Source organism: Arachis ipaensis, chromosome B10 (genome assembly GCF_059453495.1).
Source record: "Arachis ipaensis isolate K30076 ecotype BB chromosome B10, ASM5945349v1, whole genome shotgun sequence".
Lineage (NCBI taxonomy): Eukaryota > Viridiplantae > Streptophyta > Magnoliopsida > Fabales > Fabaceae > Arachis > Arachis ipaensis.
This window is the reverse complement of record NC_142435.1, coordinates 72675088-72693845: the sequence shown is the minus strand read 5'-3', so window position 1 is coordinate 72693845 and position 18758 is coordinate 72675088. Positions and strand designations below refer to the sequence as shown.

Sequence of the window (18758 nt, the reverse complement as noted above, 5' to 3'; positions counted from 1 at the left end):
AGTTCGATCTTAATTATTATTCTTATTCATCACTTTGATTCATTGTGAGCAGAGGCTTGAGGTGATGGAGTTCTCGGGGCTGAAATCAAGTTCATGTGTTACCCATGCCATTAATGCTAGAGATTCTTCCTTCTTTGATGTTGTGGCTTCTCAACTCACTCCCAAGGTTCATTTCTTAATCAACCATTTGAGCTTTTTATTTAAGCAATTTTTTTTTCTTTCCGTTTTTTTTTTAAATATTGTGAGTTGAAAGTAGACGACGGGATAAAGGCCTGTGAGGGGAGAGACAGTGGCCAAGTTGAAGGTAGCTATCAATGGCTTTGGACGCATCGGTAGAAACTTCTTGCGCTGTTGGCACGGTCGCAAGGACTCACCCCTTGATGTGGTTGTTGTGAATGACAGCGGTGGTGTCAAGAATGTAAGTATTCGCATTACAATGCCATTTTTAGATGAAATGAATGACAGTAATTAGCACGTACGTAAGTAACATATGGTGATTTAATTTGCATAAGCAGGCCTCACACTTGCTTAAATATGATTCTATGCTGGGAACTTTCAAAGCAGATGTGAAAATAGTGGATGACCAAACCATTTTCGTGGATGGTAAGCCCATTAAGGTTGTCTCAAACAGGGATCCTCTTAAACTTCCTTGGGCTGAGCTTGGAGTTGACATTGTTATTGAGGTAAGTCTTGACCTTTTGGATTCTGTGCTTCTTTTGATTTGATTTGATTTGATTTGATTCGATTTGATTGGATGATATTCAGGGAACTGGAGTGTTTGTGGATGGGCCTGGTGCTGGAAAACACATCCAAGCCGGTGCCAAGAAAGTCATCATCACTGCTCCTGCTAAGGGTGCTGATATTCCAACCTACGTCCTCGGAGTCAACGAACAAGACTACGGCCATGAAGTTGCCAACATTATAAGGTCCTTGAAACATTAACACTCTTCTTTACTAAGTAAAAATAAATGATTAATTATCATTAGTATAGCTAAGTGGTTGATTTTGAATTCTTTCTTTTTTTTCTTCAATTTAGTAATGCTTCTTGCACCACAAACTGTCTTGCTCCGTTTGTGAAGATCTTGGATGAAGAATTTGGTAAGCCGAAATGTCGGACACATGATGATGTTACTTAATGTTTGAGAGCTTAGAGAGTTACTTTGATTTGCTCTATATTTTCCAGGCATTGTGAAAGGAACAATGACAACTACACACTCCTACATAGGAGACCAGGTACAAAATCAGCTACAATTTTGCTCTTGTTTATCTCTTTAACTAGTTTAGTGTTTACTCTTCGGTGCTGTTTTACCAATTTGTTCAACTGAATTGTGCTTGTGCAGAGGCTTTTGGATGCTTCACACAGGGATTTAAGAAGAGCAAGAGCTGCAGCATTGAACATTGTTCCTACAAGCACCGGAGCAGCCAAGGCTGTGTCCTTAGTGCTGCCAAAACTGAAGGGAAAGCTCAATGGAATTGCGCTGCGAGTGCCTACCCCTAATGTCTCAGTAGTTGACCTTGTTATCAATGTTGAGAAGAAGGGTGTTACGGCTGAAGAAGTCAATGCAGCTTTCAGAAAGGCAGCTGAGGGGCCGTTGAAGGGTGTATTGGACGTGTGTGATGTTCCTCTTGTGTCCGTGGACTTCCGCTGCACCGATGTTTCTTCTACTATTGACTCTTCACTCACTATGGTCATGGGAGATGATATGGTTAAGGTTGTTGCTTGGTATGACAATGAATGGGGTTACAGGTTAGGCCACTCTCCACATATAGCAGCTACTTTTGTTTTGGCTTTCTCACTTAATGAATCCTTGAGATAGAACATGCACATGTAGTAGTACATTGAAGTAGCATGTTCTATAGAAATTATCATATATAATTAAAATCGGCAACTATAGAAATTTAGTACATTGAATTATCAGTGATATATATTTTAGAACAGAGGGTGAATATTGTTACAAAGGATCAGATTATTGATAGTTAAAATACGGGGTGATTGCAGCCAAAGGGTTGTGGATTTGGCACATTTGGTGGCAAACAAGTGGCCCGGAATAGCTGCTGCAAAGGGAGGTGGAGACCCATTGGAAGAGTTTTATGAGACAAACCCAGCTGATGAAGAATGCAAAGTCTTTGAATAGAATAGCAGCTTTGGTTATTATCGCTGCCACCAGACCATATATTTTGAATTTGTGTTAATTTAATTTATGAGGGAGAACAAGATCAAAGTGTTCAGACGACAATAGGTGACGATCATGTCTGGGGCATGTCTTCTAAAATTTAAATGTGTATGCTATTTGTTCTTGCCAGGCAGGCTTTTCAGAATTCATTTGGTTCTATGATTTTGTTTTCTTCATGTGTCGCGAGAATGGTCAAAAGAATATTTGTAAGTAGCCTGGTCATTTCCTTCAACATAATCTTGTATTGATTGCGTATGGTGGTGAATCAGTATGCAAAATCCTTACATGCTTCTCTTTTTGAATTATGATAATCTGCAGCTGTAAGCAGGGCAGTAACTGCTTGGAAATTAGTTCTTGCTGGGAATGAACAAGAGAATGAACACTGATACAATTGTTAAGGCCAAGAGTTTTCTTGATGGTGATGAAGATCAGTATGAAAAAGATGTGTTTGAGAAGAATTTGAAGGTGCTTCAGAATATTTTTTAGTCATTATGCCGAGATTAGAAGATTAATGATTTTTTGTTTGTTAAGTTCTTTTCGGATATAGAGTGCAAACTTTGCATTTTAATTGATATGTGATACAAGTTTCATGTGACTTAAATTATCTCTTTTTAAGATTATGTCTTTGAATTGTGTAAGGATGATTTTTATTATTTAAAAAAATTATTTAGTATAATTATGTGTTTAATTTTATTTTATAATATTTAACTCATTTAATTAAAAATGTAAAATTATATATGTAATAATATTATTAAATATTATGTTGTATAAAAAATTATTAGAATATTATATACATATAGAAAATTAAAAAAAAAAACAATGAGGGATCTAAGGCTACACTTATATAGAGTAGCTATGGTTATACAGAAAATTAAAAAAAAAAAAGACCTAGGGCTACACTTATATAGAGTAGCTATAATATACAATGCGGCTACGTTTTACAAGTGATGCAGTAGCGTTGAAAAGCGTAGCCTATTCTGGTAAAAATGGAAGCTGAAAAGCGTAGCCTTTGGTCCTGGACAGCATCATTTGAAAAGCGTAGCCTATTCTCAAACACCAAAAGCGTAGCCCTTGGTGCAGAAAAGCGTAGCCTTTGAGAATAGGCAACGGCCGAATAGGAATCACCCCAAAAAGCGTAGCCGTAGCCCAAAAAGCATAGCCGTAGCCTAAGGCATCATTTTTTTTCACTTTTGGCTACACTTTTCAAGTGTACCTAAATGGGTGTTTTTCTTGTAGTGGATACAAGTCCTTATTCAGAGAATTCAAATCCTTGGTTCATGAAGTTTCATGCATGGCAACTTAGGTTCATGTTCATGCTGGTTTCTAGGCTCTGATATGCTCTTGAATTCTCACTCTACTGCCTTGCTATGAGACTCTTATTCTTGATCCTTAACTTCTCTGTTTTTGTTCTCTTTTCTTCTTTAGAGCTTATTGCTTTATGTAGCTAAGTGTTCTGTGTTGAGACAATTCTTTAGGATAGGTTTTTAGCCAACACCCCCGAACCAGTTGGTTCAAGGTGCTAGGAGTTGAAACACCCCTAAGGACTTAATCACCTAAGTCTCTCCTCAGCATATACATACCACAGGCACATGGTTTGTTATTCATTCCTTAGACCTTGGTGTCCAACACCTCTTTGGGTTGCTAAATGCCTTGTGACAAGGTTGCTCTTGATAGTGGAATTTCAGTTGACAATTCCAGGTTAGTTAACCCAAGTTTTCAAGTGATGAAGCACTCCTAAGAACTTACTCATCCAAGCAGATCCTTGTCCAAAAACACCACAGACACATGCCTCAAGATCCAAACTATTGGTGTCTAGCTTTATTTTTCTGCTCTTTTCTTTCTTTCTCATTCTCTTTTTCTCTTTTTAGGATCTCTATTAATTCATTTAAGTATCATAGAATGCACTTCAAGCTCATAATTCAAGAGATATCTTAGCCCTTTTACCTTATTGATGAATCAACTTAGCTAGCAAATACCACCACAACACTAGGACTTTATTTTGCACATTAGGTTTCACTCTTGTCTTTCACAACAAATTCTCATAAACTTCTTTTATTAAGCTCAAGGACACAACATACAATTCAAGCAGAGTGAAAATGAAGCAGGTACTTAGACTAGTAGCCCAAAATTAACAATAAGCAAAGTTATTGGAATTTGCTTGTTTCAATACAACCTCTTGGTGTCTTCTTGTTTCATTTTTGTCATCATTATACATAGCTTTTGCATCCTTCTTTGTCTCCTTGGATGATAGTGCATAGTTTTTCCCAAGAGATTGATTGAATTCCTGCAAAGTTATTGGAAGTTGCTTGTTCCCCAAGCACTTGAAAGAAGGTTAGCATGCATGTATGCTTGTGATTTTCTGGACTCAAGTTGGTATGTGAACACCAAACTTAGTTCCTTACCTAATGTAGCAGATTGAATACATGCAGAGAACCTCATGTGCTTTTATTAAGAAAACAACTATAAACTAGAAAAACAAACTATGAACTAGAAACTTAACTATTGTTAAGTAGTTTCCCTGATTGGTTGGAGCTAGTGACTATTAATACCAAGGGTTAAAATGTGTTTTTAAAGAAATTTTTGGTGGAACACCAAACATAGAATCTTACATTCACCTTTTGAATTGTTTTGGTGTGGAACACCAAACTTAGCTCCTTGCAATACAGAAAATCTACTTAACTCTTTTATTGAATTAGCTAGGAAAAGAAAACTACCTTTGGTTGGGTTGCTTCCCAACAAGAGCTCTTTTAAAGTTATTAGCTTGACATTTTGGTCATGAATTTCTTCCTCTTCTTCCAGTTTGTTAAGAGGAATGACCTCCAGTGGAAAAAGGAGCCAGTTAGTGCCCCTTGTTGTGAGTGCCTATTTCCAGCAAGCTTCCTTTTGTGGTTGGCTTAAGTACACTTGTTTGTTGGATCGGGAGTTGGATTGTCTTTTGACCTCCTCTTCTTCCTTGGTATGGTCAATGGTAGCTCGGCCACAATCCTCTTTATGGTGCTTGTTTCTACTGCCTTCACATCTTTGATCTCAGAACTTTGATATTGTTGGATAATTGGAGCATCCTCTTCATCAACAACTTCTTGAATTGGTGGTTTACTGAACTCACCTTCTATGCAACTCTCTGTTTCGTTGGAGTGTGAACTCCCTTGATTGACTTCCTCTCTTTCTTCTACATGATGTTACATTGAGTCTTTTGGGAATGAGTTTGTAGAGTGAACACCCAACCCGGTCCCTGTCCTTTTTCTCGATGGACATTACGGACCTTGTCCAAAAAAAAAAGGGACATATCGGTCCCTGTCCCATACTTTTGAGAGACTTTCCGATCCTTCCGTCATCTCCCCTGACCAAAATAGACAAAACTTGCCTACGTGTCAGTTAACGTTACTGAGTTCGAGGTTAATAGTCTGTTAAGTTCCATGTGGCTATTAGGAAATGGACAGGAGTTGATTTGTCCCTCTTTGGTGACCTAAAACTACGTCGTTTTAATGGTCTGAGACGTTGCTATTAGGGAATGGTAAGGGGTCGTTCTGTCCCGTTCTAGAAACCAAAAACGACTTCGTTTTTAGTCTTCACTGAAACACAATGGTTTGAAAGTGATTCGACGCTGCTAATCTCTCACTCTTCTCCCAACCCAAATACGAACCCTAGGAGACCATGATTGGTAATGGAGAGCGTTGTTCATCATCAAACCCACGAAGCAGAGACGATTCAGGCTGGGGCCTAAATTCTGGTAGGAGTGCTGGAGCTTCGAGGAAGAAAAAAAGGGTTGCCCCAATTTGTTATTGTGGTTCTCATGCAATATTGTTCATGTCAGGGACGGTGAAGAATCCAGACAGATTATTCTTTCGCTGCCCAAAATTCAAGGTAGTTTTTAAGGGTTTAGCTAATTTTTTGTTTTTAATTTCTATTCCACATATGATAACAAATGTTAAACTTTTTTGTAGACTGGAAAATGGCATTGCAACTTCTTTGTATGGCTAAATGATTATGTATCTTCATGTGGTGAGGATGCTAACAAGGCTGTCTCATTTGGGGCATCAAAGCAGAAGCAGAATCGATTAGAAGGCCATGGTTATGTGGTGGATAACAAAGTTAATGAGTTGGAGGAAAGATTAATTGGTTTGGAGGATCAGTTAGATTACTACAAACTGAAAATGGGTGAAAGTAGATGTATTAGGTATGGATTTAATTTGTTAGCATTTCTGGGTGGGGTTGTAATTGCAAGCTTGTTTAGAACAAGTGTGTAGGAATTTGATAGTTGAAATTTTGTTATTTCACTGAGTTGAGTTGTGAACAATACTTTTGATGATGAATGAAGCATGAATTATTGTGTTGAATTTGTAAAATTTGAACCATGGCCTGTGATGAATATGTTAAATCTCATCCCTATATTGATAGATAATGGCATATATGTCATGACATAAATTTAACAAAGGGGGACAAATCGACCCCTGTCCATTTCCTAATAGCAATGTCTCAGACCACTAAAACGACGTAGTTTTAGGTCACCAAAGGGGGACAAATCGACTCCTGTCCATTTCCTAATAGCCACGTGGAACTTAACAGACTATTAACCTCCAACTCAGTAACGTTAACTGACACGTAGGCAATTTTTGTCTGTTTTGGTCAGGGGAGATGACGGAAGGACCGAGAAGTCTCATAAAAGTATGGGACAGGGACCGATATGTCTCCTTTTTTTGGACAAAGTCCGTGATGTCCATCGAGGAAAAGGACAGGGACCGAGTTGGGCGTTCACTCGAGTTTGTATGTTACTTTGTCACTCCTAGTAGCCTCTGTGGGTATGGAGCTTTGGGTTTGTATATTCTCATAACCTCCTCCTTCTTCATAGGAATCTCACTTGGTACGATTGCCTCTTTTTCTTGTTCTTCTGATTCCTCCCCTGTAACCTCCATTTGGTCGTCATCTTTCTTGCTAAGCTCTCCTTCAAAGTAATTTGCATTTGCTTCCATGTTTCTGGAGGTACTTTCTTGTTCTTTCCTCCTTGCTCTAGACCATTGAATGAACTCCTCTCTTACTATTTTATCCTCTTCTGTCATCTTTGTCAATTCTTCAAGGAGGAGTTCTATCCTAACAAGTTGATCGTCTTCTCTCTTTCTTCTGGGTTCTTTAAGGATGAGTTCTGCCTCATCAAGTCTATCTACAGGAGAGTGTGATGGTTGGTGATTGGCTTGTGAATGGAGTTGGTTGTTTTGTGGTTGTGTGTTCTGAAAGTGGTATGGCTCTTGTGGGTAATGGAATGAGTTTTATGGACTGTGAAAAGAATTTTGTGTGTAGTGGAACGAATTTTGTGAATGGTGAAATGAATTGTATGGGTCTGGGAAGGAATTTTGTACTGACGCATGCTCAAATGGTGAAGAATTTGGACATGTTAAACTAGGAGATGAGGTTAGATAATTAAGAGTTGATGGCTCTTGATGAATGGGGTATGAATGAATGAAATCTCTTTGATTTTGATCTTCCTGGCCACAACTTGAGTAGTGATCACCAAAATATGGACCATTTTGTGGCTCTGGGAAGTACCCCATTTCTTGTTCTTGATACTCCCACCCACCATGAGTGATGAATGGATTTTTGATGGTATAGAATTCACAAATGAACTCTCGTCGAAGTATAGTTTCTAAACCACCACTAATCCCTTCATACAAAAATTTTTTGGTCACAAGTACAAACCCCTAAAATTATAAACTGAAGTATTTAAACCGCGGGTCGTCTCTCAAAGGAATTGCAGGTTAGTGTTCTTGTTATTGGTCATGGACCTGTATATTTTGGGGTTTTGTTTAGGAAACAAGAAAAGTAAATGATAAAGGAAATCTACTAACAAAAAGGTCTTGGCAAGGTCTGGTGGTCAAGGCCCTCTATCCTTATCACTAACCACAATATGATAATCGCAAGGATCAATCCCATTAAGTCATCCTCTAACAAGTAAAGAAAACTCAAATGAGTTGTATCAATCTAAGTCCATAAGTCCTAGTTGTTCACTAATTGAATTAATGAGAGCTAGAGTCAATGGCTACCAACTATCAATCACTTGGACATTAGTAACTCAAGAATTCCTAAGTTACCTTCCCAAGCCAAGAACGTAAAATTCTACTCTAACAACTTCTCAAGCATTTTGACAAACACTTGGAAGGTATAAAAGAAAAGTATAGTAAATTGACAACAAGAATGAAATCTAACAACAATTATTGCAAGGAATTAACAACAACAATAAAAAAAACATTATTGACATGAATTACCTCAAATTGAATTGAAAGAGAAGAGAAGGAACAAGAGTAGATCTACAACAAAGTATAGGAACAAGATATAGGAAATTACAACAAAAGAATAGAAGAATGATGATTGCAACAACAAAGAATTGGAAGGTAGAAGTAGATGAAAGCATGAATTAAAACCTAGATCTAAGATTATTGACCAAAACCTAATCCTAATTCTAGAGAGAAGTGAGAGCTTCTCTCTCTAAAACTAACTAAACTAATCCTAATGTGTGTAAAGTGATGGAATCTCCCTTTGCTCTTCAATCCTTGGTCCTTTTAAGTGTTTTGGCGCCAAAGTTGGTTTGGATTGGGCCCCACAGCTTCTCAAAATTCGCTGGGCACATTTTCACTTTAAAATCACGTGACGACACCGATGCGTACGCGTACAGCACGTGTGCGCATCCCTTGGAGTTTTGCACGCGTGCGCGTACATTGCGCGTGCGCGTCCATGAGCTCATCCAATTCTTTGGCTTTTCCATGTGTTCCCCATTTTGCATGCTTTCCTCTTCACTCCTTTGATCCATTCCTAGCCTTTTTCAATCTGAAATTACTGGCAAACACATCAAGGCATCTAGTGGAATCAAAGGTGAATAAAAATTATCAAATTAAAGGTCTAAAAGCATGTTTTCACATTTAAGCACAAATCAAGGGAGAATCAGAAAACCATGCTATTTCATTGAATAAATATGAGAAAAGGTTGATAAAATACTCTAAATTCATCACAAGATAAACCTTGAAAATGGGGTTTATCAATGAGCATAATAACTTGAATCATTCTGTGGTGGTGGAATGTTTCCCATGAAATTTGATTGACCGACATATGATGGATGCTCCTTACTTTCTTGCAAGATGCTCTGTCTCAAACAATAATCACCAAAAGACATTGGAATCTCCATTGTCATTAATGAGAAAATCTTAGTGAGGTAATATTACAAACAGCTAGTGGTTAGTGTGCTAAAAAGTAAATGAATCAAAGAAAAACCACTCAAAGTGCAGAAAATAGCAGTAACAAACTGAAACAAAAACTATTAACAAAAGAAAATAAAAATTGCTCAATCTAGTTATCCTCCAATTTAATAATTGTCAATACAAAACCAATCCCCGGTAACGGTGCCATAAACATGATACGCAGAAACTTGCCTCTCAACAAATTTCCTACCGGCAAGTGCACCAGATTGTCGTCAAGTAAAAACTCACTGTAGAGTGAGGTCGAATCCCACAGGGATTGGTAGATTGGTCAATGTTAATTGGAGAATTATAGTAGTTGAGCGAAATCAAAATTGAAATTGGGAATTGCAGAAAGTAAATTGGCGGGAAGTTTAAATTGCAATAAAGTAAATGAACAGAAATTAAATTGCTGAAATTAAATGACAGAAGCTTAAATTGCAAGAAATTAAATGGGAATGGGAAGTAGCATGATATTAAAGACAGAAAATAAATAGAATGGGTAGATCAGACTTGGGGATTCATTGGGTTTCAGGAGATATTGAATTCTCCGGATCAAATCATTTTCAACTCTTCCTCAATCAATGCATTCATTGACATTGCTTGGTAATCTTAGATGATTGGATCCCAATGTCTTGGCTCACCAATCTCTCTAAGCATGAATAATTGTCCAATGTCTTGATTTAATTACTCATGGGAAGAGTTGAAGTTTGGTCAATGACTATACCATACAAATTCATAGATCAAAGTATTGGTAGGATTACATGTTACTATATCCATCCAACCCCCAATCTAATCTAATGTGAGAAAGCAATTCTAGCATGAACTCTTCGTTCCTCTCTCAAGGCTCTGAAGAATTTCAATTATGGATAGCTTCTCTCTCAAGACAACTATGCAATTGAATTAAGACCGAAAGCTTTCTAACAAAATCAAGAGAAAAGAGAGAAGAAGAAGATGTAAACTACTATTGATCCATTGAATTACAATAGAGCTCCTTAACCCAATGAAATGGGGTTAGTTGTTCATAGCTCAATTCAATTTTTATAGAGAAAGAAAAGTGCAGAAATAAATAAAGAAAGTACAAAAAGAAACTAAAAGAAAAGTGCAGGAATGGAAATCAGGGAATTGAACTGCCAGAGCCCCCCTCAGGGCCTCCCAGAAGCTCTCTCAATCTTAAACAATTCTTCTATTTATAACCCTCTTCTCATCTTCAATTGGATCAAATATTTGGATGTGGGTGATAAATCCATATTTTATGATATATTTTATGCTTAATCTGAGTGATTTATTCAATCCTTCACCCACTTATTCATATTATTTGCATGGTTTTACTTTCCCTTCCTTATTATGTGATGTATGTGAAAAAAATGTTTTCCTATGCTTTAAAATTAATTATTTTAATTACCTTTATTTTCATTCGATGCCGTGATTAGTGTGTTGAGCAGTTTCAGATCTTCTAAGGCAGGAATGACTTAAAGGATGGAAAGGAAACATGCAAAAATGGAACGAAAGCATAAAACGGAGTTTGTGAAGAAACTGGCATCCACGCGATCGCATGGGCGACGCGACCGCATGCCAAGCGCGAAGAAGCAGCGACGCGGCCGCATGACTGATGCGACCGCGCGCCTTAAACAGAACACATATGACGCGGTCGCATGACTGACGCGACCGCATGACAAGGAAAACTCCGAATGACGCGACCGCGTGACCCACGCGGACGCGTGACAGAGGCCACGCACCAGAAATTGTAGAAAATGCCCCCAGCAAATTCTGAAGCCCTTTTTTGGCCCAAATCCAAATCCAGAAGGCATAGACCAGAGGTTATGAAGTGAGGGAATGCATCCATTCAGAGAGACAACTTTTAGTTAGTTTTCATGATTTAGATTTAGTTTTGAGAGGGAGATTCTCTCCCCTCTCTTAGGATTAGGATTTAGGATTTCTTTTAGTTTTAGGAGTGACTCTCGATCCCAGGTTCAATGTTCTTTTACTTTAGGAGATACTTTAATGCTTATATTAGTTATGTTGCCTATTTGGCTTATGCTACATTCATGTTACAGATTACTCTTTTGAATTAATGTTATTTGAGGTATTTCAGTTTAATATTGCTTTCTCTTATTTACATTATTGTTATTCCCATCTGAAGACATTTTTTATTCCAGTAGATTTACTTTCCTCCTTTTTGGTCTTGGTTAAGAAATCAGTAATTCAAGAGTTATCAAACTCAAACATGAATGGTAATTGTTATCTTTGTTAATTGAATTGAACTTCAATAATCCCAATCTTTCCTTAGAAAATAAATAGGATTCGAAGATCAACCAATTAATCCCTTGACCTTCCTTTATCTTAGTAGAGGTTAACAAAGTGGAATTAAGATTCAATTCTCATCATCATTGATAAGGATAACTAGGATAGGACCTCTAATTTCTCATACCTTGCCAAAAGTTTATTTACAATCATTTATTTATTTTACTTGACATTTAAATCACTTGTTCTTCATTTACTTTGATTGCTAATTAAACCATTCGCTCCTCATTCTCAAAACCCCAATTTACAATCTCCATAACCAATAATAAGAACATACTTCCCTGCAGTTCCTTGAGAAGACGACCCGAGGTTTGAATACTTCGGTTATCAATTTATTTAGGGGTTTGTTACTTGTGACAACCAAAACGTTTGCATGAAAGGACTTTTGAAGGTTTAGAAACTATACTTGCAACGAGGATTTATCCGCAAATTTCTAGACCACGCAAAAGTTCTCTCATCAAAATGGCGCCGTTGTCGGGGAACTGCAATCGTGTGCCTTATTATTGGTTATTGTAAATATTTTTCTTTTACTTGTTTATTTGTTTTTATTTTCCCCTCTTTATTTCTTTTAGCTACTATGAATTCTCACCCCTTTCGCTTTGAGTTTGGTTCTAATATTATTGGAAGGAATGAAAGTTATAACAGGAATATGCATCAAGGTCAGAGTAATCAAAGATGGATGGAGCCAAGAGGATCTGATCAACCCTTTAGGCAACAACACCCTCCAAGATATCATGGACAAAGACCATTCTACAATGCATACCAAGCAATTAGACATGGTGGATGGTATGTGAAATTGTTACTCAGGTTGTGAATTATTGTTCGAAATTGATTCCCTGGCGATGGCACCAAAAACGGATGCACAGAACCATGGTCTAAACATATCTTCACAATTTCGCATAACTAACCAGCAAGTGCACTCGGTCGTCCAAGTAATACCTTACGTGAGTAAGGGTCGAATCCCACGGAGATTGTTGGTATGAAGCAAGCTATGGTCACCTTGTAAATCTCAGTCAGGCGGATATAAAATAGTTATGTAGTTTTCGAAATTTAGTAATAAAAGGATAGAAATACTTATGTAAATCATTGGTGAGAATTTCAGATAAGCGTATGGAGATGCATTCATTCCTCTGAACCTCTGCTTTCTTGCTGTCTTCATCCAATCCGTCTTACTCCTTTCTATGGCTGGCTTTATGTAAGGATGTCACCGGTGCCAATGGCTACTTTCAATCCTCTCGGAAAAATGGTCCAAATGCTCTGTCACAGCACGGCTAATCGTTTGGAGGCATCACCCTTGTCGTTGGTTGCATCCTATTCCTCTCTGTGAAAATGGTCCGATGCGCTGTCACTGCATGGCTAATCATCTTGGAGGTTCTCGATCATACTGGAATAGAATTTACTATCCTTTTGCGTCTGTCACTACGCACAGCACTCGCGAGTTTGGAGTTCGTCACAGTCATTCAATCCCAGAGTCCTACTCGGAATACCACGGACAAGGTTTAGACTTTTCGGACTCTCATGAATGCCGCCATCAATCTAGCTTATACCACGAAGATTTTGATTAAGAGATCTAAGAGATACTCATTCAATCTAATGTAGAACGGAAGTGGTTGTCAGGCACGCGTTCATAGGGAATGATGATGATTGTCACGTTCATCACATTCAGGTTGAAGTGCGAATGAATATCTTAGAAGCGAAATAAGATGAATTGAATAGAAAACAGTAGTACTTTGCATCAATCTTTGAGGAACAACAGAGCTCCACACCTTAATCTATGTAGTGCAGAAACTCTACCATTGAAAATACATAAGTAATGAAGGTCCAGGCATGGCCGAATGGCCAGCCCCCAAACGTGATCAATAGATCAAAAGATAATCCAAAGATGTCTAATACAATAGTAAAAGGTCCTATTTATAATAAACTAGCTACTAGGGTTTACAGAAGTAAGTAATTGATGCATAAATCCACTTCCGGGTCCCACTTGGTGTGTGCTTGGGCTGAGCTTGAAGTCTACACGTGGAGAGGTCATTCTTGGAGTTGAACGCCAGCTTTTGTGCCAGTTTGGGCGTTGAACTCCACTTTGCAACTTGTTTCTGGCGCTGGACGCCAGAATTGGGCAGAGAGCTGGCGTTGAACGCCAGTTTTCATCGTCTAAACTTCGGCAACGTATAGACTATTATATATTGCTGGAAAGCTCTGGATGTCTACTTTCCAACGCAATTAAAAGCGCGCCATTTTGAGTTCTGTAGCTCCAGAAAATCCATTTTGAGTGCAGGGAGGTCAGAATCCAACAACATCAGCAGTCCTTCTTCAACCTCTGAATCTGATTTTTGCTCAAGTCCCTCAATTTCAGCCAGAAAATACCTGAAATCATAGAAAAACACACAAACTCATAGTAAAGTCCAGAAATGTGAATTTAACATAAAAACTAATGAAAACATCCCTAAAAGTAACTAGATCCTACTAAAAACATACTAAAAACAATGCCAAAAAGCGTATAAATTATCCGCTCATCACAACACCAAACTTAAATTGTTGCTTGTCCCCAAGCAACTGAAAATCAAATAGGATAAAAAGAAGAGAATATACTATAAATTCCAAACTATCAATGAAACATAGCTCCAATCAGATGAGCGGGACTTGTAGCTTTTTGCCTCTTGAATAGTTTTGGCATCTCACTCTATCCATTGAGGTTCAGAATGATTGGCATCTATAGGAACTCAGAGTTCAGATAGTGTTATTGACTCTCCTATTTTAGTACGATGATTCTTGAACACAGCTTCTTTATGAGTCTTGGCCGTGGCCCTAAGCACTTTGTTTTCCAGTATTACCACCGAATACATAAATGTCACAGACATATAATTGGGTGAACCTTTTCAGATTGTGACTCAGCTTTGCTAAAGTCCCCAATTAGAGGTGTCCAGGATTCTTAAGCACACTCTTTTTTTTGCTTTGAACCTTGACTTTAACCGCTCAGTCTCAAGTTTTCACTTGACACCTATACGCCACAAGCACATGGTTAGGGACAGCTCGGTTTAGCCGCTTAGACCAGGATTTTATTCCTTTAGGCCCTCCTATCCACTGATGCTCAAAGCCTTGGGATCCTTTTTATTTGCCCTTGCCTTTTGCTTTTAAGGGTTATTGGCTTTTTCCTCTTGCCTCTTGGTTTTAAGAGCTTTTGGCTTTTTCTGCTTGCTTTTTCTTTTTCTTTCTATTTTTTTTTTGCCATTTTTTTTTCTTTTTTTTTCTGCAATCTTTGTTCTTTGTTGCTTTTTCTTGCTTCAAGAATCATTTTTATGATTTTTCAGATTATCAAATAACATGTCTCCTTGTCATCATTCTTTCAAGAGCCAACATATTTAACATTCTTAAACAACAACTTCAAAAGACATATGCACTGTTCAAGCATTCATTTAGAAAACAAGAAGCATTGTCACCACATCAATATAATTAAACTAAGTTCAAGGATAAATTCGAAACTCATGTATTTCTTGTTCTTTTGAATTAAAACATTTTTCATTTAAGAGAGGTGATGAATTCATAGGACATTCATGATTTTAAGACAAAGTTACTAACTACTAATGATCATGTAATGAAGACACAAACATAGATAAGCACTTAACATAGAGAAAACGAAAAACAGAGAAAGTAAGAACAAGGAATGAGTCCACCTTAGTGATGGTGGCGTTTCCTTCTTGAGGAACCAATGATGTCCTTGAGCTCTTCTATGTCTCTTCCTTGTCTTTGTTGCTCCTCCCTCATTGCTTTTTGATCTTCTCTTATTTCATGAAGGATGATGGAGTGCTCTTGATGTTCCACCCTTAGTTGTCCCATGTTGGAACTTAATTTTCCTAGGGAGGTGTTGATTTGCTCCCAAAAAATCTGTGGAGGAAAGTGCATCCCCTGAGGTATCTCAGGGATTTCTTGATGGTGAGCTTCTTCATGTGCCTGTTGAGATCTATGAATGTGCTCTCTTGTTTGCTCCATCCTTTTCTTAGTGATGGGCTTGTGAGATGAATCTTTCCATCTCCCATGGCTCAGAGGTGGAAGTAATTGTCTTCCCTTTCCTCTTTCTTGAGGTTTTCTGGTCTTAGGTGCCATTAATGGTAATGGAAAAACAAAAAGCTTATGCTTTTACCACACCAAACTTAGAATATTACTTGCCCTCGAGCAAGAGAAGAAAGAATAGATGAAGAAGAAGAAGATATGGAGGAGATGGAGGGATGTGTGTATGGATGTGAGTGGTGAATGGAAAACAGAAGGGATGACCATGAATGGAGAGAGAGAGAGGGTGAGGTGGGTGGGGATCCTATGAAATTCACAGATCCTGAGATGATCCTGTGGTGTCTACAGATCCTGAGGTGTCAAGGATTTACATCCCTGCACCCATTAGGCATGTAAAATGCCTTTACACACAACTCTGGGCGTTCAGTGCCAGATTGGTGCTTGTTCTGGGCGTTGAACGCCCATTTGTTGCCCATTTCTGGCGTTGGACGCCAGAACCATGCTTGTTCTGGGCGTTCAGCGCCAGCTCTTCTCCAGGGTGTATTTCTGGCGTTCAAACGCCCAGATGCTGCCCATTTCTGGCCTTCAGCGCCAGAACCATGCTCTGTTCTGGCGTTGAACGCCCAAAACATGCTTCTTACTGGCGTTTAAACGCCAGTAAGGTCTTCCTCCAGGGTGTGATTTTTCTTCTGCTGTTTTTTATTCCGTTTTTAATTTTTATATTTATTTTGTGATTCCACATGATCATGAACATAAGAAAACATGAAAAACAAAAATAAAATTAGATAAATAAACATTGGGTTGCCTCCCAACAAGCGCTTCTTTAATGTCAATAGCTTGACAGTGGGCTCTCATGGAGCCTCACAGATGTACAGAGCTTTGTTGAGACCTCCCAACACCAAACTTAGAGTTTGGTTGTGGCCTCCCAACACCAAACTTAGAGTTTGACTGTGGGGGCTCTGGTTGACTCTGCAATGAGAGAAGCTTTTTATGCTTCCTCTTCATGGATGCAGAGAGAGATCCTTGAGTTGTAAACACAAGGTTGTCCTCATTTATTTGAAGGATCAATTCTCCTCTGTCCACATCAATCACAGCTCTTGCTGTGGCTAGGAAGGGTCTTCCAAGGATGATGAATTCATCCTCATCCTTCCCAGTATCTAGGACTATGAAATCAGTAGGGATGTAAAGGCCTTCAACCTTTACTAACACGCCCTCTACTTGTCCATAAGCCTATTTTCTTGAATTGTCTGCCATCTCTAATGAGATTTTAGTGGCTTGCACCCCAAAGATTCCCAGTTTCTCTATTACAGAGAGGGGCATGAGGTTTATTCCTGAACCAAGGTCACACAGAGCCTTAAAGATCATGGTGCCTATGGTACAAGGTATTAAGAACTTTCCAGGATCCTGTTTCTTCTGAGGCAATGTCAGTTGATCCAGATCACTTAGTTCATTGGTGAACAAGGGAGGTTCATCTTCCCAAGTTTCAATGCCAAATAATTTGGCATTCAGTTTCATGATTGCACCAAGGTACTTGGTAACTTGCTCTTCAGTAACATCCCCATTCTCTTCAGAAGAGGAATATTCATCAGAGCTCATGAATGGCATAAGGAGGTTTAATGGAATCTCTATGGTCTCTAGGTGAGCCTCAGATTCCTTTGATTCCTCAGAGGGAAGCTCCTTATTGATCACTAGACATCCCAGGAGGTCTTCCTCCTTGGGATTCACGTTCTTCTCCTCTCTTGTGGGTTCGGCCATGGTAATTAATTCAATGGCCTTGCACTCTCCTTTTGGATTCTCTTCTGTATTGCTTGGGAGAGTACCAGGAGGGATTTCAGTGATCCTTTTACTCAGCTGGCCCACTTGTACTTCCAAATTTCTAATGGAAGACCTTGTTTCATTCATGAAACTCACAGTGGCCTTAGATAGATCAGAGACTAAATTTGCTAAGCTAGATGGATTCTGCTCAGAATTCTCTGTCTGTTGCTGAGTGGATGATGGAAAAGGCTTGCTATTGCTAAACCTGTTTCTTCCACCATTATTAAAGCCTTGTTGAGGCTTTTGATCCTTCCATGAGAGATTTGGGTGATTTCTCCATGATGGATTGTAGGTGTTTCCATATGGTTCACCCATGTATTTTAACTCTGCTATCGCAAGGTTCTCAGGATCATAAGCTTCTTCCTCAGAAGATTCCTCTTGAGTACTGTTGGATGCAGCTTGCATTCCATTCAGACTTTGAGAAATCATATTGACTTGCTGAGTCAATATTTTATTCTGAGCCAATATGGCATTCAGAGTATCAATTTTAAGAACTCCCTTCTTCATAGGCGTCCCATTACTCACAGGATTCCTCTCAGAAGTGTACATAAACTGGTTATTAGCAACCATGTCAATGAGTTCTTGAGTTTCTGCAGGCGTTTTCTTTAGGTGAATGGATCCACCTACAGAAGTATCCAATGACATCTTTGATAGCTCAGATAAACCATCATAGAATATATCCAGGATGGTCCATTCTGAAAGCATGTCAGAAGGACACTTTTTGGTCAGTTGTTTGTATCTTTCCCAAGCTTCATAGAGGGATTCACCATCTTTTTGTTTGAAGGTTTGAACATCCACTCTAAGCTTGGTCAGCTTTTGAGGAGGAAAGAACTTGGCTAAGAAAGCCGTGACCAGCTTATCCCAAGAGTTCAGGCTGTCTTTGGGTTGAGAGTCCAACCATATTCTAGCTCTGTCTCTTACAGCAAAAGGGAAAAGCATGAGCCTGTAGACTTCAGGATCTACTCCATTAGTTTTAACAGTATCACAGATCTGCAAGAATTCAGTTAAGAACTGAAAAGGATCTTCAGATGGAAGTCCATGAAACTTGCAGTTCTGCTGCATCAGAGAAACTAGCTGAGGTTTCAGCTCAAAATTGTTTACTCCAATGGTAGGAATGGAGATGCTTCTTCCATGTAAATTGGAATTAGGTACAGTAAAGTCACCAAGCATTCTCCTTGCATTGTTGTTGTTGGGTTCGGCTGCCATCTCCTTTACTTGTTTGAAATTTTCAATAAGGTTG

At 38.6% G+C, this 18758-nt stretch overlaps 1 protein-coding gene and 1 non-coding gene across 2 annotated transcripts; both read left to right on the top strand.

The window, feature by feature from the left end:
- Window positions 1–527: 527 nt before the first annotated feature.
- On the top strand, window positions 528–2164 carry LOC107620584 (glyceraldehyde-3-phosphate dehydrogenase B, chloroplastic-like). The gene is made up of 6 exons (XM_088486855.1): window positions 528–683; window positions 766–926; window positions 1037–1098; window positions 1184–1233; window positions 1341–1747; window positions 2000–2164. Exons 1-6 carry the CDS (start codon window positions 543–545, stop codon window positions 2133–2135), a joined length of 957 nt encoding a protein of 318 aa, XP_088342981.1. The 5' UTR covers window positions 528–542; the 3' UTR covers window positions 2136–2164.
- Window positions 2165–18217: 16053 nt separating this feature from the next.
- On the top strand, window positions 18218–18325 carry LOC148580404 (small nucleolar RNA R71). The gene has a single exon (XR_015896553.1). It is a non-coding gene; the product is annotated as a small nucleolar RNA R71 (small nucleolar RNA).
- The last annotated feature ends 433 nt before the right edge of the window (window positions 18326–18758 follow it).

Coding starts and splice junctions, on each gene's coding strand:
- LOC107620584 (XM_088486855.1), top strand. CDS start 543: ATGCTGGGAACTTTCAAAGCAGATGTGAAAATAGTGGATGACCAAACC. Junction 1,234..1,340: donor ACTCCTACATAGGAGACCAG/GTACAAAATCAG, acceptor GTGCTTGTGCAG/AGGCTTTTGGATGCTTCACA. Junction 1,748..1,999: donor GACAATGAATGGGGTTACAG/GTTAGGCCACTC, acceptor GGGTGATTGCAG/CCAAAGGGTTGTGGATTTGG.